Genomic DNA, 22,079 nt, shown 5'->3' on the forward strand with positions numbered 1-22,079 from the left:
CTGGCCATTTGCTTGAGAAACTAAAATACTGAAAAATGGGGCCGGGTATTTAGCTCAGCGGTTTGGTGGCCTGCCTTGCAAGTGCAAGGACCCGAGTTCAATCCCCGGTACCAAAAAAATAAAATTAAATAAATAAATAAATAAAATACTGAAAAAGGATAAGGAATTTGCCCTGTGATATGGTAAACCAGTTGTACCTGATGCCCTCATTCTATTCGTCTTTGCTGACAAAAGCATGTGACTGGTGTTGGCTCTACCTGCTTACCTGCTGTCCATTGCCAGAACTCCACTGTCCCCAGAGCCAAACGGTGATGCTTAAATTTGGGCAGGAAAATGCAATTTAATGTACAGACCTAATGGAGCAGCAACACAAACCAAGTGACTGTGACTGTCTGACTTTACAGAAACTTTGAAAGCCCAGAGCTAGAAGAGAATCCAAAATAATTGAGAGGTGACAGAATAATGGCCTAAAGATGTCCACATCCCGATCCCCAGAAACTAAGACTATGTTAGATTACACAGCAACAGGAATTAAATTACTAATCCGCTGTCCTTAAAATAGGAAGGTTAGCCCTGAGTGCCCAATCCAGATGGGCCCAATGTCATCACAAGGGTCCTTAAATTAAAGAAAGAGATATAAGGACGGGAGTAGGACCAGAGAGATGCAAGTTGCACTGCTGGCTTGGAAGATGGAGAAAAGGGGGCAGCTCCAGCAGCTGGAAAAGCGAGGAAATAGTTTCTTCCCTGGAACCTCCAGAAGGGACGCAGCCCTTGCCAACCCCTTGATTGGAGCCCAGTGAGACTTGTTTGGACTTCTGCAGAGCTGTGAGGCCACTACATTTACAGTAATTTGTTACTGCAGCAATGGAAAACTAATACAGTGTGGATAGACAAAGTGTCTGGCCAACCCAAGCACTGAAAGGATCACTGAGTTCCACAGACACCAAGACAGCTGCAGACACCCTGGTTGCTCTGGAGAGCACCCCAACAGTCAACTACCGACAAGGGTCAGTTTGATACAACAGCTTTAACATAACTTTGACCTTGGTTTCAGTACTGAAGGAGTCTCTTGTGGGCCACATGTTTGCTCCTTCAACTGTTTCACTTTTTAATTAGCCAATTAGCAGGCCTTGGAAGCACAAGGCCCAGGTCATGTATTATTGATACAGTATTGAGCCGGGCTGCTGCAAGGGCTGGATCTCCAAACCTGAAAACGAGGTCTTCAATTTGGCGGCCACACTGACAAACATATTTTGCTCAAATTCGATTTTCTCTGGAGTCTGAAAATCAAATGTTGGAGAATAGACCTGGATTTCAAAATTGTGCTAGCTTGGTACCATGTAGCCAGTCACGTCTACTCAGTGTGGAAATACACAGCCGATGTCACTTCTCACCTTACAGACAAGGACACTGAGGTGGGGATTTACCCCTCACTCCTACACACGGTACTTACACCTTCAGGGTAGTTTCCACATACAAACAAAAACCGACATCCATGGAAATAATGCCTTGAATTTGTGTGGCATTATTTTCCGTGAGTTTTCAGGACTAATCTCCTTCCCTTTTCCATGCTTCAGTCTCTAGGTAGAGTGGGGAGTGTGTCTATTGTAGTCTAAAAATTATCTAAGTTTGTGTATGGTTCTACAGTATCACACTGATAACCTGTGAGTCCTCTGGGGTGGCCCCTGCCATTCTGCTAACACTGAGGATTGTTTTAAGACAGATCTCAGCTCAAGTCCTTGCTCTCTCTCTTATGTGTATATATGACCTGGTCAGGTTACCTTAATCTCTTACAGCCTCCACATCCTTTCCTATAAAATGTTTATGTGAAGCTACTTAGGGCTGTCCTGCAGTTTATTGTTTTTTGGTTTTTGTTTTCCCTCCGTACTTGGGAATGAACTCAGGACCTTGCACTTCCAAGGCAGGCACCGTGCCACAGAGCTAAATCTCTGGCCCTGTGCTGTGGTTTAAACGAGATGGTACAAACGTGTTTATCACAGAAGCTGGCACACAGCAATCCTTTAAGAAGCGTTAGCTATTATCATCATTCTACCTAAACATTAAAATGGAGGTCGAGAAGAAAGAGGCTATGAGAAGGAGTAATGAGATGGAAGAGATCCATACCCTTATTCATATCCTATTGGTTTGAGACCAGCTGTGCTTGGTCAAGCCGGAGCACCACATTAGGGCTGAGCCAGGATAGGCAGTGCCCCAGGAAAAGGACAATGAGAGGTGATGAAAGCTCACTCACAGAGGTGGGAGCTGGCAGACATGGTCAATGAAGACCTAGGAGCTGTTAGTATTGAGTTTGTCTATAGCAGTGAGGGTGAACCTTTTAGAGCTTTCAATGATACAAACAGCCCACCGCAGCACATATGCCATGATCTATAGCTTTCTTTTTTCTTTTTGCACTACTAAGGATTGACCTAGGGGAGCACTACCACTGAGCTACATCCACAGCCCTTTAAAAAATTTTTGTGTTTTGAGACAGGGCTTCACTAAGTTGCTCAGGCTGGCCTGGACAACTTGTGATCCTCCTGATTCAGCTTCCCAAGGAGTTATGATTACAGGTGTGCATTACCACGCCTGGCTAAATCCATGTGTATCTTTACCTTCTGCTTTCCACAGAGATGTTCCTCTTTCTTGCTGCCCTTATCTATGGAAATAATTCTCTGTACATCAAAGGTGGAAAAAGTGTACTCAGGGAAATGGAAAGGCAAGTCGGAGGGCTGAGGGCAGTCTAAGGGCTTGGGCCCAGGATCTAAAGTTCTGAACCAAGGCTACGGGAAGAGGAATATCTCACTTCAGAAGCAGGTCTGTTCCCATTCCTAGTTTATTTTCTCTTTCTCTGTCCTGGTAGTAGGAGGTGGCCTTTGGACACATCATTATAAACTTGATGCAAGTTGGAGATGAGACTAAACCAGATAAACCACTGCCTGGCAGTGTTACAGGTGGAAGTTACAAGATTTCTTTCCTGGGTGGCTGGTCAAGCTCAAGGCACAAAGTTCCTCCTGAGCTTTCCCCATGGTTATCTGAAAGTTACAATTCTGACACATCTCAGGTTGCACAGCAGAACGCAGGTTTGGATCTGGAAGCACAGTACTAAAACCAACAGCTTTACCTTCATTTCGACTCCTGGGGCTGGAAATTCACTGGCTCGGGGGAAGAGTAACAGAACGGATGTGATGATCAGAGCAGTGAGGAATACAAAAATGAGAGAGAACCTGTGGTCCGAAAGAGAAGTACTCACTGAAAGCACTGTTAACAGTTCCTTCACTAATCAGGCCCCGAATGGCTACTTCCTGGGGCCAGGACTCTACGCTTCTGTCCCTTAACAATGCCCAAAGGCCTGCTGTCCACAGCGCCCTCCATCCCGAACCTCTCCTAGACAGGCACCAGCTGGGTGCGCTCCTGTTTCTTCTGGGTAATGTCAAATTCCAATGTTGGGAATTCATTTTTTTGTTTCTGCATGAAATCATAACCAATAAAAATCAAAGCAGCCCCTCCTCATGTTCATGTCAGTTGTTTTCAGACCAGAACACATTAGTAAACACTGTAACTCTGCTTCTTGCTGACACTGCCTCACCAGAGTACAACTCTGCCGTATTTTCAGGGTCAGTTTATGGTTTAACTCTGTTCTCCAAAATCAGTGCCTGATAGAAGGGCAGATCCAACCCACAGAATGTTTTTGTAGTTTCCTCTGGCCCAGGTCTAGAGTCTTAGGGACCAGACTAAGCATGTATATCATAAATCTTCACAATTAAGAAAAACTCCCACATACAACTCCAGGAAATTCAATAGGCAGTAAAAACAGATTTTCTTGTCATCTTTTGTTTCCCCCATCTTCTCCACAGTAAGAACTAAAAAATACACTTCCCTTCTCCTCCCACCTCTGCTTCAGAGCATAAATAACACAGTTAGTGCTTATGATAAGAGGTTAAAATGCAACTCATTCAAACTGCCAGTAATTACAAAAATGATCTTCTGAATTCTAAATGTTTAATGAGCATCAGCGATTTCGCCTCTAATTGCTTTTACCTAGGACTCCCAGCTGGAAAGAATGCCTTACCTAGCTATCCCGGAGGCTCTGGATAACAGCACACACAGCAGCAGCACCAATACCCAGAGCAGGGCAAGGATGAACACGCCAGCACCCACTCCCAGCACCATGCCTGCCATCCTGGGGAGGAAGGCAGCATCAGCTCCAGCCTGCCTGGGCCCCACCCATGCCCATACCCAGTGCCAAGACAAGTACAGAAAGCCCACGCTCCACAAGACTGCCAGTCTTTAGCTCTCAGCGGTGTCCTGTCCTGGAAGCCCTGCATGGGAATCAGAATTTGAGAACCCAAAGCCTTTGTGGTGGACCCTGAGGAATTGCCCTCTGCTCTGTTGTGTCATTTAAATGCAGTCTCTCTGTTGATTTCTTCCCCCTGCCCACAGTGGGAAGCTGAACTCTGCCTGCTGCTACAAAACCCTCACTGGGGACTGGTAGAAGGTGCCAGGTCTGGGAGCTCCAGCACCAAAGCAGAAGCTGAAGCTCACAAGTTAAATTCATGGTGTGGGCTTTGACTCACCAGGCAGTCCCAGGACAGGAATTTTCTTCACTGTGTTGTCAGAGTTCTTATTCACAAAAGGAAGAAAATGTCCTTAAAGAGGAGGATAAACAGTCATCAATATTTTGGGACATTTATCATGTGCTAAATACTTTATAAACACACGTCTCACATAATCATGCCAAGGGGCTCCTGAGGAAGGTATTACATCCATGGTATAGAAGGTGCCAGTGTAGTGTAACTGTGAAGGGTGTGGGTTTGTTTCCTAATGAGTAGCCTGCGACAACAGAAATTCATTCCCTAACTGTTCCTGAGACCAGAAGTCCAAAATATAGACGTGGGAGGGGTGCGCTGTCCAAGGATGGTAGTGTTCCTGACCTCTTCGGCCTTCGGTGGCTCCAGGCATTCCTTGGCTTGTGAATCACAACTCCAACCTGTCTCCATCTCCATCCACATGGCCTTCCCTGTCTCTTGTTTACTTCTTGTCTATCCATTAAAAGGGTATTTTCCACTGGACTTCAGGTCTCCTAGAATAACCTGGTATGATCTTATCACCAGATTGTTAATTACATCTGTAAAGATGCTTTTGCCAAATAAGGCAACAGTCACAGATTCCAGGAGTTAGAATATGGATTTACTTTTTGTTTCGCTATTTTTTGTTTGTTTGTTTGTTTGTTTGAGACAGGGTTTTTCTAGGTAGTGAATTCAGTTTTGAATTCACTATGTAGCTGAGGCTGGCCTCTAATGCACAATGATCCTCCTGACTCAGCCTCCTGAGGGCTGGGATTATAGGCATGAGCCACCACACTTGGCTTGGACTTTTGGGGAGCCATCATTCAACTCACCACAGCGAGTAACTCAGTAACAGCGAGTGCCTACAGTACCTCTCTCAATTTTCCTTTTCTATATTAGGGACCACTCTTAACCAAACAAATTCTTCCTTAGGTTGCTGCTTTTCTTTACCCTGGCAGTTTAAATAGCATGAAAACATTATCTATGAGAAGGCATGTTACAAAGTCACTGCAAAAGAAGCTTTAACCATCAACTGCTAAAAAAAATTACATTCATTCAGTTGACATACATTCTGTGCCTCCCCTATAAAGCAGTGTGTTATAAGCTAGGGACAACAAAGGTAGACATCTCTTAAGGTAGAAGCTGAAGGTATGAACAGCTGTCCACACTACACTCTGATGCACAAAGTCCAGCAGGAACAAAGAGGGTGTTCTGGTTTGCGGTGCTGGGATTGAACTCAAGGTCTTATGCTGATACTCTACAACTGAGCTGCCCTTAAAACCTTACAGTTAGCATTTTTATTCATTTGCTGAACTTTGTTTTCTTTCTTTTTTGGGGGGGTACCGGGATTGAACTCAGGTCCTTGCGCTTGCAAGGCAGGCCACCGAATCACTGAGCTAAATCCCCGGCCTTGAACTTTGTTTTCTAAGAAGGACAATACACTCACGAGGGCAGAAATTTTGTATTTTCCTCACTCTGGTACGTATTCCCAGTTTGTAGCACAGACACCCCATGCAATAAATACTTGCTGAATGAACAAAGGAAGCAGTGTAACAAGTCTGCAAGTCAACTGAGGGAGTAATCAGGTCACATCAAGGTTCAGAAAGATGACTAAATTCTGACCAATGTGCTCGACAGGGCTAACAATGGAAGTGCCCTACACAAGGGTGAACACATGGAAATGCTCAATAAAATAGAATTTAAATGTTTCTTCACACATGAAGAGCAATGAAGGAAAATCCTCAAGTTCTCTAAACAAAACTGCAATTCACATCTGCGTGTGAGCAGCTGATGGGTGTTCAGGGTCCTGGCACTGGGTATATGCTTGTGAGGTAGTCCTGGCCTGGCCAGATGAGGTCTCAGCCCACAATCCAGAGAACTCGAACTGCGGACAATGCATCATGCTCAGTCACAAGGCTGACCTGTTTTTTTGAGATAGGGTCTGAAAATTTTGCTAATGAGTTGGAAAAAAGCTGGGCCAAGTTCTTCTGACCGTGGGGGGAAAGTAGTAACCTAAAACAAATTTGCATCCTAAATTTGAATCACAGGCAAGCATAGGGGTCTAGTCACATTCCCAAGGTGGTACTGAAATCCCGAGTAGATTAACATGAAAATTAGACTGAAAGTGAGAAACCTATCCAATCCCTGCAGAGATAAAAACTAAAACTTCTGCCAGTATACTACTGCATGTGGGTATCTAAGATTCCTTTAAGAGTAAGCATAAAAGAAAGATGTTTTCAGACATACAAAGACTGACATGGAGTTTACTTCTCAATGTTCCAATGAAAGAGCTACTCAGAGTTGTGCTTAACCAAGAAAGAAAATGAACCAAGAAAGGAGGCATGAGGTATAAAGAAGATTGTAAAGGGAGAGAAATACTGCCAATATTATCTATGGAGATTCCTGTAATGAAAATAATGGCAAAGTTTTTGAGGGGTTAATAAATAAGAAATGTTGAGGGCATTTTTGCATAAATTGTGCAGAAAAATCATCTCATAATTGAAGTATGATGATAGTTGTCTAAGCCCCAACTTTGCCTTGCCTGAGAGTTGAGAACCAGCTAAAGCCTGTGAAAATACAACTCTGTTTTGTCTCCAGTCACAGTTGAGGCCTAAGTGGTCCAGGAAGCTGTGACACTCAGTAGCAAAACAACATGAGGGCCGGGGATTTAGCTCAGTGGTTCCGGCACCTGCCTTGCAAGCACAAGGACCCGAGTTCAATCCCCAGTTCAAAAAAAAAAAAAAGATGACATGAGCTAAGACATCTTGGTTCCTTGAGATCCAAGTAGTAATACAAAAAGTGAAAGGTTTTACCTGGGGAGGGACAAGTTCCTTATCAGCTTAACTCATCCCACCTACTGTCCTGGGAATGCTCTTCTTTCCACCCTCATCAGCATGAGATTTTTATCAACATAGGATCACCATGTTTCCCTAAGTCACCCATACTCCTTCCAATTATTGTGTGTACCCAATAAATGCTGGCTAGGATGGAGAGTCTTGGTCTTTGCCCACTCTGACGCACTGGCCTCCTAGCCCTCCATATACTTTGAACTTACACAAGTCTTTGTTCTTTTTCTTTAGCCCTCCCCATCCCCGGTTCTAGGCAGTTGGAGGACATTGGACTCCGATAAAGGAAGAATTAAAGTAGTACTTAACAGTCATATGCAAGAAGGGAAAGAACGGTTCACAGTCAAAGCAGTCTACAGGTATTACTTTGCTCTGGAGGAGGTGAGAATTAATGATTGCCTATCAGGTTTTAATTTTTACTTTTTTATTTATTTTGCTATCAGATTTTATTAAGCTATACATATACGTTTTTTAAAATTTAGGTAAGAGCACCTGGGGCCACCCAACCTGTAAGCCATTCAGCAGCCTAGGCCACCAGGCCTGCACTCCATTCAGCAATGGGGCTGCCTGCCTGTCCACCACCAACAGCAGGGCCCTTCACAAGAGTGACAGCCAGATCTAGACAATGTCAGAGAGTAGAAAGACCATGGTTCTGAGCTCAGGAAGATGGCAGAATGGTGAACAACAGAGAGAGGGCCTCTCCAAGGCTTGTTGCTGAGAAGTAATGCCCACCAGGAGACTGAAGATAACCACTGTAATAAAAACGCAGCAACAGATTACAACAGTTGGTGAGTGGTTGAGATCAGCACCTTCTATGGGAACCCAGACTTGCTGTCAGGGAGGGGCCACTCAAACCTGCAGCAGAACTCTAAAGAGTTCAACCCACAGGAGGTCAGGGAGCTCAATGCTGGCCTTGAAATCAGAAAGCAGCCTGAATCTCAGTATGCTATGGCTGAGACTAAGTGACTCGTATCTGCACACTGCTGTCCACTTTGTCTAGCTGTGAGCAAAAACACACTTTGAAAGGGACTTTTTTCCTTTTTTTCTTTCTTTTTCTCTCTGTTCTTTCTTCTCTTTCTCGTTTTTCTCCTCTCTTGTTTGTGTTTTTCCTGTTTTGTTTTTTTCTTGATTGTTCTTCTTTCTATAAAAGTGTGGATACAGGTTCTAGTTCCCCTTTTGCCCTTAGTCTGTTGTTAGTTTTGCTCCTTCATTCTCTCTTGTCCTCCTGTCTTCACCAGTTTCCCAAAATTTCCATGATTTTTCTGTGTTCTCTAGCCCTACTTCTACCTTTCCCTCTCCTTTTATTTTTCTACTGCCCCCTCCAACTCCTTCTAAGTCTTCTTCCCAGAAGGTAAATTCGCTATACTGAATAGCTATTTTACTGCAAACATATTTCTGGTTGGCCTTAGATTTTGACATATAACCACAAGTCATGCAGTTGAAACTGACAGATAGTTACCACAACATGTCATTTTCTAAGCTGTGTTTGATGTTATTGTTGATGCTGATTGTATTACTTTGGCCAAGGTGAGTTGATTGTTCTAGTCAGTTGTTCTTGCTGGTATACTAAGACTGAGATTGCCCTCATTATAGACTCAGAACCCAAAGATCAGCTATACCTCAAAGACACCTCTGAAAAGTAATCAGTCCCTAAGGGTCCTAAATACTAGCAATAAAGATACTCACAATAAGCAATATGCAAACATCAAAGCAGGAATTAAATTTAAAAAATTAACAACAACAACAACAAAAAATAGGAATGAGAGGACACCTAAACAAGATACAAACCCAGACTTCCAGATCACCAAAGGAAATTCAAGGGGCAATGAGATGGAACAATCTAAAAGCCAACCACCTGGACCTCCTTTACTGGTAAAAGGTAATAAAACAGATGAAAGAGGCTCTGGAAAAAATGAAATCAGAAATAATTTCTCAGATAACAACAGAGATGATGACCATAATAAAAGATATGATTAATAACTCTACAGCAAATACAGATTTAAAAAGAATAGAGGAAACCCGTGAATACCCAACACAGGAAAGAAATGGAAAACATAAAACACATCTAAGCACATATCCAAGAAATTAAAATTCTACTGAAAGTTTCCAAGGCAGAATAAATGAATGTGAAGACAGAACTTCATATATAGAATCAGGATGGTGGTTAGCAAATACAAAAAGAAAGATTCCTTAAAAATAGCAAGGGACCATGAGAAATAAATCCAACAGCTACTAGATGATGAAAAAAAAAAACTAAAGATTTATTGGAGTCAATGAAGGAGTAAGAGATAGCACAAAAGAAATAAAATATTCACAGAAATAATTGTAGAAAACTTCCCAAACAAGGAAAAAAAATTGAACATAAAGATAAATGAAGCATATAGAGCTCCAACTAGCCATGATTAAAAAAAAATCTATACTAAAGCATATAATAGTTAAGATTCCAGAAATCCAACACAAGAACAAAATATTAAAAGCAGTTAGAAAAAAGAAACAAATCACATACAAAGGAAAGCCCATTAGAATCCCAGAAAATTTCTTGCCACAAACTCTCAAGTCAAGGAGTGCCTGGAGTGAAATATTTCAAGCCCTAAAAGAAAATAACCTTTAACACAGACTGATGTAGCTTACAAAACTATCTTCAAAAATAACGGAGATATAAGATACTTTCACAACAAAGAACACCCGAGGAACTTTAGGAATACCAAACCAGCACTCCAAAAAATGCTAAACAATATCCTAGGAAAAGACAACAAGGACTGCAATTCCACGAAGCCAACAACAGGAAATGATCATGACAAGGATAAGTCAATATATATCAGTTACAACCATCAATGTTAATTATCTCAATTCCCCAATCAAGAGAAGTAGACTGGTGGCATGGATCAAGAAGCAAGATCCAACAATATGCTGCACACAAAAAATATACGTAAGAAATATACTTCAAAAAGAAATTCATAGACTGAAAGTCAAAGGATGAAAAACAATATTCCATGTGACAGGAACCCTCAAAAACATCGTGGGTAGCTAGCTATCTCATTTGGCAACAAAGTGGATTTCAAATCAAGACTAATTAAGAGAGACAAAGAAGGTCATTACATACATCTAAAGGGAATAATCCAAGAGGAAGAGACAACAATCATAAATATGTATGCACCAAATACTTGCACATTCAACTATATAAAACAAATATTAACAGATATGAAAATCAAATAAGTACTAATACAATAGTAGTGAGGGACCTCAATACCCCACTGTCACAAATAGACAGATCATCTAGACAAAAAAAATCAATAATGAGGGTCAGGGATTTAGCTCAGTTATTCTGAGTTTGATCCCCAGTACAAAAAAAAAAAAAAATCAATAACTAAATACTAGACCTCAATCAAACTCTTGAATAAATGGACTTAAAAGATGGTTATAGAGTGTTCCACCAAACAAAATCAGAATAAACATTCTTCTCAGTTGCACGCAGGTCATTCTCCAAAAGAGACCACATACTAGTTCATAGAACATGTTTAAGTAAAAGCAAAGGAACTGAAGTTATCCCTTGTATATTACCAGATCATAGTGCAATGAAATTGGAAATCAATAGCAAAAGAAACCACAAGAAATTCATAAACATATGGAAACTGAATGACACCCTCCTGAACAACCAATAGGTCACAGAAGAAATTTCTACAATTAAGTGACAAAGCCAATACAATGTACTGGAATTTATGGAACACAATGAAAGCAGCTTTATGAGGGAAATTCATAGCAGTGAACACCCACCTTAGGAAAACAGAGTGAGCTCAAATAAACAACCTAATGGTGAACCTGAAGCTTCCAGAAAAAGAAGAGCAGGACAAACACAAAGCTCATACCCAGGAAGAAATTATAAAGACCAGAGTAGAAATTAGTGCAATGGAGATTAAGAGAATGACACACACACACACACACACACACACACACACACACGCAATCAAAAGCAAAGTGTTCGTTCTTTGAAAGAATAAACAAATTGACAAACTCTTAGCCAACCTTATTAAATAAAGGAAAGGGCTGGGGATTTAGCTCAGTGGTTCGGTGGCCTGCTTTGCAAGAGCAAGGACCCAAGTTCAACCCCCGGTACCAAAAAAAAAAACAAAGGAAAGAAAAGACCCAAATCTATGCAATTAGGAAAGAAATAGTGAAATTACAACAGGGCCAAGCAGAAATCCAAAGGATCATCAATACCTACTTTGAACACCTGTACTCCAATAAGATGGAAAACACAGAAGGAATGGACAGATTTCTAGATACATATGAATTACCAAAGTTGAACCAAGAAGATATAAAAATTTTACGCACCACAATATCAATCAATAAAATTGAAAACATAACAACAAAGAAAAGCCCAGGTCCTGATGTCTGCACTGCTGAATTCTACAAAACATTTAGAGAAGAACTATTACCACTACTTTTAAAACTTCAGTGAAATCAAAAGGGAAGCAATGCTTCCAAATTCATTCCTGGAAGCAAGTGCTACTTTGATTCCAAAACCACGGAAAGATCCAACCAAGAAAGAGAACTACAGGCCAATCTCTCTAATGAACACAGATGCAAAAATCCTCAACAATTTAGCTCAGTGACACTGTACCTGCCTTGCAAGTACAAGGTCCTGAGTTTGATCCCTTGTACTGGGAAAATAAAATCTTCAATAAGATACTGGCAAACTGCTGGACATGGTGGTGCACGCCTATAATCCCAGCACTCAGGAGGCTGAGGCAGGAGGGTCACTGTGAGTTTGAGACCAGCCTGGGCTACATAGTGAATTCCAGGTCAGTCTCAACTATATAGTGAGACCCTGTCTAAAGCAAACAAACAAACAAAAACTAACAAACAAACAAACCAAAAGAACAAAAGATACTTGCAAACAGAACACAGAAGATCATCAAGAAGATCATACACCATGACCAAGTAGGATTCATCCCAGAGATGCAGGGATGGTTCAACATATGCAAATCAATAAATATAATACACTATATTAACACAGCCAAGGACAAAAACTATATGATCATCTCAATAGGTGCAGAAAAAGCATTAGACAAAATCCAATACCCATTCGTAATAAAAAAAGAAACTTATAGAAAATTGGAATAGACAGTCTTATGTCAACCTAATAAAAGCCATCTATGAAAAACAGCCAAAATCATACTAAAATGATCAAAAACTAAAATCTTTCACGCTAAAATAAGGAACAAGACAAGGATGTCTACTATCACCACTCCTGTTCAATATAGTTCTGGAAACATTAGCCATAGCAATTAGATAAAAGAAAGAAATAAAAGTAATAACGATAGGAAATGAAGCAGTTAAACTGTCATTATTTGAAGGTGACATAAAATACTCTATATAGAAGACCCCAAAAACTCCAAGTCATCTAGACGTAATAACCAGATTCAGTAGAGTAGATACAAGGTCAGCACTCAAAATAGCCTTCGTGTACCTGAACAAGAGACTCCTTGAGTGAGAAATGGGACAAACAACTTTCACAACAGCGTCCCCCCAAAAAAAGGAAAGAAATACCTAGGAATCGATCTAATGAAAAGACCTCTACTCTGAAAACTACGGCACTCTGAAAAAAGAGATCAAAGAGGGTATCAGAAAACCCTTGTTCTTGGGTAGGAAGAACAAAAATAGTAAAAATAGCATACTTCCAACTGCTACATGGAATCAATGCAATCCTGATTGAAATTCCAACAGCATATTTCACAGAACTAGAGAAAACAATCTAAAATTTCATTTGGAACCAGAAGAGACCCAGAATAGCAAAAGAAATTCTAGTCAACAAAGACAAGGCAGGGGATATCACAATCCCCATATGAAACTATACTACAAAGCTCTGTGATAAAAACAGCATGGTACTATTAAAAAAACAGACCCAAGGATCAGTGGAACCAATTAGAAGATGCAGAAACAACTCCAGACACACTCAGCCATCTTTTCCTTGACATAGGAGCCAAACACCCTCACTGGAGGAAAGACAGCCTCTTTAACAAATGGTGATGGAAAAACTGGGTTACAACTTCCAAAGATTAAAATTAGACCTATTATCTCTCACCATGCACTAAACTAAAATCAAAATGGATCAAAGATCTAAATATTAAAACAGAAACACTAAATCTGCTAGAAGATACGTTTGGCAGAGCTCTTGAAGACATTAGTGTAGGAAAAGACTTTATGAATAAAACCTCAGTTGCACATAACCTAGCACAAAGAATCAACAAGTGGGATCTCGTCTTATTAAAAAGCTTCTGCACAGCAAGAGAAACCACCAACAGAGCAAAGAGACAACCCACAACGTGGGAAAAAATTTTTACCTGCTGTTCCTCAGACAAAAGTCTATTATCTAGAATAAAAAGAGGGGCTGGGGGTTTAGCTCAGTGGTTCTGCTGCCAAGGCACCTCGCAAGTGCAAGGACCTGAGTTTGATCCCAGGTACAAAAAGAAAAAAAAAGAAAAAGAAAAAGAAAAAATGACTAGAATAAAAAGAACTTAAAAAAAATCAGACACCCCCCCAAATTTAAAGACCCAATCCATAAAATGGGCATCTGAAGTGAAGAGACACTTCTCAGATAAAGAAGTACAAATAGCAAATAAACATATGAAAAAAATGTTCAACATCAGTGGTCATTTGAGAGGTACAGATGAAAACAATGCTGAGATTCCAACTCACCCCAGAAAGAATGGCTGTTATCATGAAATTAACCAATAACAAGTGTTGGCAGAGTTGTGGGGAAAAATGAACACTTCTCAACTGTTGGTGGGAGTGTAGACTCATGCAGCCACTGTGGAGATGCCTCAAAAAACTAGGATTAGAGGTCCCATTTGACCCAGCTATTTCCCTGCTGTGTATCTTTCCAAAAGAGTTAAAGGAATCATACCACAGCGATATATGAGCACCCATGTTCAGGGTGGCACAGTTTTTAATAGCTAAAACTTGGAAACAGCCCAAATGCCAATCAACTGGAGTCTGGATAAAGAAAATGTGGGTTTAAATAGGACATACATGTGTCAATACCGAATAGTTTCTCTGGTATAAGTAAGGATCAAAATGTATAATAGATAAACTGAAAAAGGAAGAAAAGGTTGAAAGGGGAAGGGAAAGTGAAAAGGGTCAGGGAAAGGAAAGAAGGGAAGAGATTAAAGATGAGAAAAGGAAAAAATGGAAACAAACTCTTTGTAATAGGGAGGGGTGGAGGGGTTGAAGGGAGGGCAGGAGAATGGGCGAAAAAATAAGAACCAAGGTATATCATGCAAAGGTACAAATTCCCAATAGTGAATGCCAGCATATTGCATATCTAAAATTACCAATAAAATTATTGAATTAAAAAAGAATTAAAAGAATCATATCACAGCAATATATGCATACTCATGTTTACAGTGGCATAGTTTGTAATAGCTAAATCTTGGAAATAGCCCAAATGCCATCAACTGGTACCTGGATAAAGATGTGGGTTTTTTAATAAAATGGGAGTATTACTCAGCCATAAAGAATGAGAAGCTAGACAAATTTCTAGTATGGATATACATTGAGGCCATACTCTTTTTTTTTTTTCATTAAGTTTATTGGTACTTTTTAGGTATACAGTACAGTTACATTCATCATTGGGATCTTGTACCTTTAAATGACAGGTCTTGGTTCTCATTTTTTCCCCTTGTCCCTGCCCTCCTTTCACCCCTCCACCCTTTCCTATTAAAGACTTTGTTTCCACTTTTTCCTTTTCTCATATTTTTCCCTTTTCTCCTTTCCCCTACCCTTTCCATTTCCCCTACTCTTTTAGACCTTTTCTTCTTATTTCACATTATCAATTATACAATTTGAATCTTCTTTACTCTTCTAGTTTTTCATACCAGAGAAACTATTTGGTGAAACTATTAAGTGAAATTATTGCAGATAGATAAGTTAATTAGATATCTTGTAGGCAGTTAGGGCCTCCCTCAAGGAGCCAACAAGAAGGACAATCAAGACACATTCACTGAAGGACAAAATTGTAAAAGGACATTAACTACTATACCTTTGTGCTTGCCCTGGGGATAAACAGCAATGATTGATATTCTAAATAAATTTCAATCACCTGGGTGGGGGGCCAAGGCATTAACCCAGCCTTTCCAGGAAATATCCCTGACCCCCACCCTTACTGAAAATCCTTCTATATGATTGCTATGTGACTTCCTCCTTAATTTGACCCCCATGTGATCAATATTACCTGGGTGATTGTACTTGTAATCTTATTGGTTGGACATGGTTTTGCTCCACCTCATGCCCACCTTGTAATTTTTCTTTGGGTTTTAGGGTTTTGTCCCACTTCATCTCACCACTTGGCTTTGCTGTATAAAACATCTTTGAAAATTGGGGTGAGTGGGCAACACACATTCTAGTTGCCCTTCTGTCTCTCTTAGACAGAAGCTTTCTTTCCCTCAATAAATTTTCCTACTCTTAACCTCCATTGTTCCTAGAATTCATTTTTTTATATTAGAGAACATGAATTCGTGTTTCAGATATCTAGCAGGTTTGGGAGTTACATATCTTCCCCCATATCAAAATAAATTAAACACACTTCTAAATACCAAATTGTTTCTCTGGTATGAGAAACTAAAAGTACAATGAGAACCAAAATGTATAATAGAAAATGTGAAATAGGACAAAATATTCCAATGGGAAGGGAAAGTGGGGGGGGTGGTATGAGAAAAGAAAGAAAAAATGGAAACAAAGCTTTTGTAAGTAGGGAGTGGCGGAGTGGGTGGAAGGGAGGGAAGAGGAATGGGAAAAAACAGGAACCAAGATATATGGTGTAGAAGTAAAAATCCCAATGATGAAGGGGATCATAATGTATACCTAAAATGTACCAATACACTTAATGAATATATAAATGTAAAATAAATTAATTAAATGTAGCTAAATACCCAACAATAGAAATAGAATAAATAACTTCAACACTAGTATAGTGAAAAAATTAAAGGAAGAAAACAGAAGGGAGAACTGGGGAAGAACAAAGCAAAGAAAATTAAAAATACTAAATAAGGTTATAAATATAAAACCAAATACAATAGTTATAGCATATGCAAAGAGACTACTGAAAGATTCTCATATTGGTTTTTAAAAAATAAAAATAGCTCTTTACAAAAGATACACCAAAAGCATAATGAGAGAGACTGAAAATAAAGTTAAAAAATACAAAAAAGCTTATACTAACAAAGTAAAAAGGAGGGGAAGGAGGGACTAGAGATATATTCAATAGGTATAGAGTACTAGTTCTGCAAGTGAAAAGTTCTGGAGATCTATTTTACAAAAATGTAAATATTCTTAACACTATTAACCTGTACTCTTAATATTGGTTTAGAGGATAAATTTTGTTATGTGCTTTTTACTACAATTTTTTAAAAAGTTAAAATAAAAGTTGGTAAAGCAATAGAACTATTAAGAAAAATATATAAGGCTGGGCGTGGTGGCACACACCTGTAATCCCAGCACTTGGGAGGCTGAGGCAGGAGGATCATTGTGAGTTCGAGACCAGCCTGGGCTACATAGTGAGTTCCAGGTCAGTCTCAACTACATAGTGAGACCCTGTCTCAAACCTCCCCGCAAAAATATATAAAATTTTGAGGATTTTTTTTTTTTTTTTTGTACCAGGGATCCAACTTGGGACCTTGTGCTTGTGATGCAGGCAGCAGAACCACTGAGCTAAATCCCTGGCCAGAATATTATTAAAAACTATCACAAATGAAATAACTTAGAAAAAAGGTACAACTTGAAACAAATACGAACCTAACAACAAATATATACAAAGCTAAACTGACCTAAGTAATACAACAAATGAACACACACAGAAATTTTGTGGAAGATTTTAGTACACTTATATCAAAACCTGATAGATAAAAAACAAGAACAGGCAGATGTAGTGGCACATACCTATAGTCCCAGCACTGAAGGAAGCTGAGGCAGGAAAACTGCAAGTCTGAGTCCAGCCTGGGTAACTCAGCAAGGCTTTGTTTTAAAATAAAAAATAATAGAGCTGGGGATATAGCTCACTGGTAGAGTTCCCCTGGGTTCAATCTCTGGTACTGAAGAAAAAGAGAGGGAAAACAGATCAAACATTGACAAAGAAGACATCCGAATGTGAAATGCAGCTCAACTTAATTAGTCATCAAAAATTTGCAAACAGAAACCAAAATTCAGTACCTCTATACACCCACCAGAATAGCTAAAATGAGTACGACACAACATAAAGAGTTAGCAAAGACGAAGGGCAAATAGAGCCCCATACATTGTTGGTAAGAGTGTAAATTGTTACAACTGCTTTGAAGACTTGGTAATATCTGTATTAGTCAAATATTCACACACCCTAGATCCACCTCTTCTATTCCTAGGAGTATTCCTGCCAGAAATGCATAGACAAGTTTATCAAAAGATATGTACGGAACTGTACTGCTCCCTTCTCATCTGAGAAAGGGCTATCTCCCTACTTCCTATTATCCATATTTTATTTTGCATTTTATATAGTGTTGGGTTTCTCCTATAAGAGAAACCATGCAATCTTTAAGATTATATGTCTGATGCATTTCACTTAACATTATACTCTCAAGGCACACTTATTCCTACAAATAACTCAAGCTTATCTTTCTTTTTGACAGAGTAATACTCCACTGTTGTAAATACCACATTTTCTTTATCTATTCATCTGTTAATGGACATATGGCGGGGGAAGGAAGGGACACAGAGTGGATTAAAAAAAGGAATGATGATGTGTTATGTACAGGTACCAACTCCACACAAGCAACGTAAACATTATGTACTACACACATGTACTAATAAAAATAATCAAATAATCAAACAATAACTTCATTACAACCCTTTTGAAGTAATTACAAAAGGAAAAAAAACCTATAAAACCACCAACAGAATGGCTAAAATGTGGTATTATACATTTATCTATTCATTCATCAACACAATAGAAGAAATGAGAACACCCAACAATGTATATTTCACAAATATTAATCTTAAAAAAATAGAAGCAAAACAGTTCATACTGCAAGATTTGTTTATATAATGTTCTAAAAACAGGCCAAACTAGTTTTGGTGGCCGAGAAGTCAGCAGTACATTTACCAGGTAGAACATAGTGACTAGAGGGAGGTTTTGGTGTGTTGATTATCTCAGCCACTTTTCTTGTTACTGAGATAAAATACTCTACATCCACACGTTGAAGGAGGAAAGGTTTATTTCAGCTCCTGGTTTGTAGAGGTCCATAGTCAGGTGGCTCCAAGGCTGGTTGGCATGGCAGAGGGGCACCACGGAGGAGAAACAGTCCTTGACAGACAGGGCAGGCAGGAGGCAGCAACAACAAGCAGCCTCCCCTTCCCTTTTATCTCACCCAGGCTACAAGCCTTTTGAGTGGCACTACCCACGCTCACCGTGGACCTCCCATTTTCCATACCCAGAACTGTGCTAAACCAATCAGTACATTTAGTACACATCCCCTTAATCTCATATCACACACCCTAGATCCAGCCGGCTCTGAAAAGCCCCACCTACGAGTGCATGAGGCTTTGAGGAAACAAGTCATACACTGTTTTCTTGATCTGTGTATAAGTAACCGGATCTTATTCATTTTGGTGAACTGTATCGAGCCACACATTTAGAACTTGTATAATTTTCTATGCCTGTGTTATATTTCACTAGGAAGTCTAAAGAAAGAATCTTAAATTGGGTGTGGTGGCTCATTCCTATAATCCCAGCACTGGGGAGGCTGAGGCAAGAGGACTGCTGTGAGTTCAAGACCGGCCTGGGCTACACAGTGAGTTCCAGGTCAGTCTCAATTACATAGTGAGCCCATCTCAAAAAACAAACAAAACAAAAAAAGAATCTTAAGAGGCCTGTCAGCCAAATGCAAGATATGGACCCTCTTTGAGTCTTGATTCAAACACCTGTAACAACTTTATGACTGAGGAAATTTTACAGTCAGGATATTTGATGATATTAGGAAATTACTGTTTTTAAAAGTGAAAACTTTTAAAAAAATATTAAAGTTTTTTATGGCATATGTGTGTGTGTGTGTGTGTATGTGTATATATGTATGTACATGGGCAAATGCAAAACATTACAGTTAAAAGAAATTGTGTAGAACTCGATGGGGGATAACATGAAACAAGGCTGGTCATGAGCTAGTTATTGAAGCTGGGTGATGGGTATGTGGATGTTGCCTATAATATTTTCTATACGTTACAATATATTTGGACCTTTCACTGTAAAAAGATGCTATGTTTTATAAGTCCCACCAAAGCCTTATATGCTTGTAGGTGGGGTTTTTTGGGAGGTGACTAGATCATGGGTGTGTGATACTTACCCTCAATTAGTCTACTGATGGCTTTATAGCAGGGTGTGAAGTTTGGAGGTGAAGAGCAGTAAGAAGAGGTGGGCTTGTCAGGAAATGTATATAGCTCTGCTCCTCCCTTGATCTCTTTCTGCTTCCTGCCTGCCATGCCATGAACTGTTTCTCCACTCCCATGTCCCTCTGCCATGCCTCCCTACCTTGGAATGCCCGACTATGGGCTGAAACCTCTACAAACTGTGAGCCGAAATAAACCTCTTCTCCTTTAACTTGTGGGTGTTAGGCATTTAGCCCAGCAATGAGAAAGTAACTAAGACAAAAGATATATTTGTATAAGTGTATAAGTATGAATAAATATAACAAAAGATTTTTATAGCTAAATTATAAAACTTTATTCAAAGACATTTTACTTTAAAAGTACCTGGACAGAGCCATAAAACAGCCCTGAATAGAGAAAAAAACATGTGCCTAGATGGGGTGGTTAAATTAAAAGATCTCAATTTTCCTTAATCTATAAATTCAATGCAATTCTAACCAAAATCTGAAGGTTTGTGTGTGTGTGTGTGTGTGTGTGTGTGTGTAGCATAAAAATGAAACCTAAATTCATATGAAAAAGTAAAAACCCAAGAATAGCCAGAACAATTTTGAGAACTAGGATGGCAACTTGCCTTTCTTGTTACCAACTGCCACAAGATACATTATGAAATCAAGGTAATTAAAACAGTGTGATGATGGCACAAAGACACATGGACCAGTGGCATCAAATCCAGAAACAGATCCTTGCATTTATGAGAACTTCATAGGGGAGGGCGGTGGCTGTGTGACGCAATAGATAAAGGACTGCATAGATGGTGGTGGGATGACTGATTATCTGGCTGAAAAATAATAAAATTGGACCTCTACTTTGTATCATATTCAGAAGCCGACTTTAAATGGAAGTCATTTATAATGAAATAGCATATGTTTAAATACACAAATGTTCAGGCTGACTACACTAGAATACATAATGAAGTACAGTAGTCAGATGCTTGCACCTAAACTTAGAATCACCACAAACGCAAAAGCTACAAACGCAGACTACGCAGGTGTGTTGTACTGGCAACTCAAATACCACGAGCTGTGCAGCCTTCGGTTATGTGATTTTTCTAGAATGAGGAACAACTCTTGTTAAAGTTCCAAACCACAAATTAGTATAATTTTCCCTTGATTTACATTAGAGTTACATTCCTGGAAATTTTACTATATTAAATTGTGCCAAAAAATACATTATGTTAATACAAAAAATAGAGTTAAGTTCTAGGCCCAGATAATTATAAATGAATACCCTATGGGACACTCAAAAGTTGTACAGGATACAGGGTAATTCTTCACTTGAGGACTGTTCTATGCATTACAGAATATCTAGCATGCTCAACTCTGCTTTGTAGACCTCATTAGCCTGTTCCAATCACAGTCATAATTAAATACGCTTCACAGATTTCAAAATACCTGCTAGGGCCGGTACTACCATCCAGGGGAACTACTGTTCGAGAAAATCTTTTGTATAAAGATACACATACAAGATCTGCCATTATAGCTCTGTGAATAGTACCCCCCCAAAAAACTAAATGTTCATCAATAAGGGAACAGGTACAATATATAACGATAATGAATGTTTAAAATGAATAAACTTGATCTTTACTTACTGATACAAATATATCTCAAAAACAGCTAACGTTAATGATAAAAGTACAAAAAGAAAGCCACAGTGTTTCATCAGCTGTCTTTTAAAATTAAAAGAAGGACCAAGGATTAGCTCAGTGGCACCATGCCTAACGCACAAGATCCTGAGTTCCATACCAAAACAAACAAACAAACAAACACAAAAAAACCTAAATATAAAATTAAAAGAAAATCTAAATTATATACATTGCTTATGAGTTACCTGGATAAAGCAAAAGTATAGAAACATTGGAAATGAAAGATGCACAATTTCAGGAGTGTCTGCCTGTGGGGAGGGAGGAAGTGAAATGGGTGCAGGAAACGGAACAGAAGGATCTGAGCTAAATGTGTGGTCTTTTATTTCTTTAAAATGTAAAACTTCAGCAGATGTACCAGAATGCTAATACTTATTAGTCTGACTGGTGAGACACAGGTATCTACTATACTACCCAATGTATATTCTCTAGTTTTTAGATATTTGAGATAATTCTTAATTTTTAAAAAGATGAATAGTAGGGTCGAGAATTTAGCTCAGTGGTGTGGCACCTGCCTTGCAAGCACAAGGTCCTGAGTTTGATCCCCAGCACTGAAAAAAAAAAAAAAAAAAAAAAAAA

General features: G+C 39.4%; 1 protein-coding gene across 2 annotated transcripts in view; it reads right to left on the reverse strand.

Annotated features, from left to right (window-relative positions):
• Tmem218 (transmembrane protein 218) overlaps positions 1-22,079 on the reverse strand; it is a 27,757-nt gene that overhangs the window by 2,628 nt on the left and 3,050 nt on the right. The window contains exons 1-4 of one of the 2 annotated variants that reach the window (XM_010628697.2): positions 17,348-17,385; positions 4,575-4,646; positions 4,070-4,180; positions 3,122-3,224 (exon numbers count right to left, since the gene is read on the reverse strand). In XM_010628697.2, coding sequence (XP_010626999.1) covers positions 3,122-3,224; positions 4,070-4,179 — 213 coding nt within the window. In that variant the 5' untranslated portion in view covers position 4,180; positions 4,575-4,646; positions 17,348-17,385. Of the gene's footprint in view, positions 1-3,121; positions 3,225-4,069; positions 4,181-4,574; positions 4,647-17,347; positions 17,386-22,079 lie in introns of those variants that run through there. The other variant, XM_010628696.3, reaches the window with a different exon arrangement.

This window comes from Fukomys damarensis, unplaced genomic scaffold, assembly GCF_012274545.1.
Source record: "Fukomys damarensis isolate Sample0158 unplaced genomic scaffold, DMR_v1.0_HiC HiC_scaffold_16, whole genome shotgun sequence".
Classification (NCBI taxonomy): domain Eukaryota; kingdom Metazoa; phylum Chordata; class Mammalia; order Rodentia; family Bathyergidae; genus Fukomys; species Fukomys damarensis.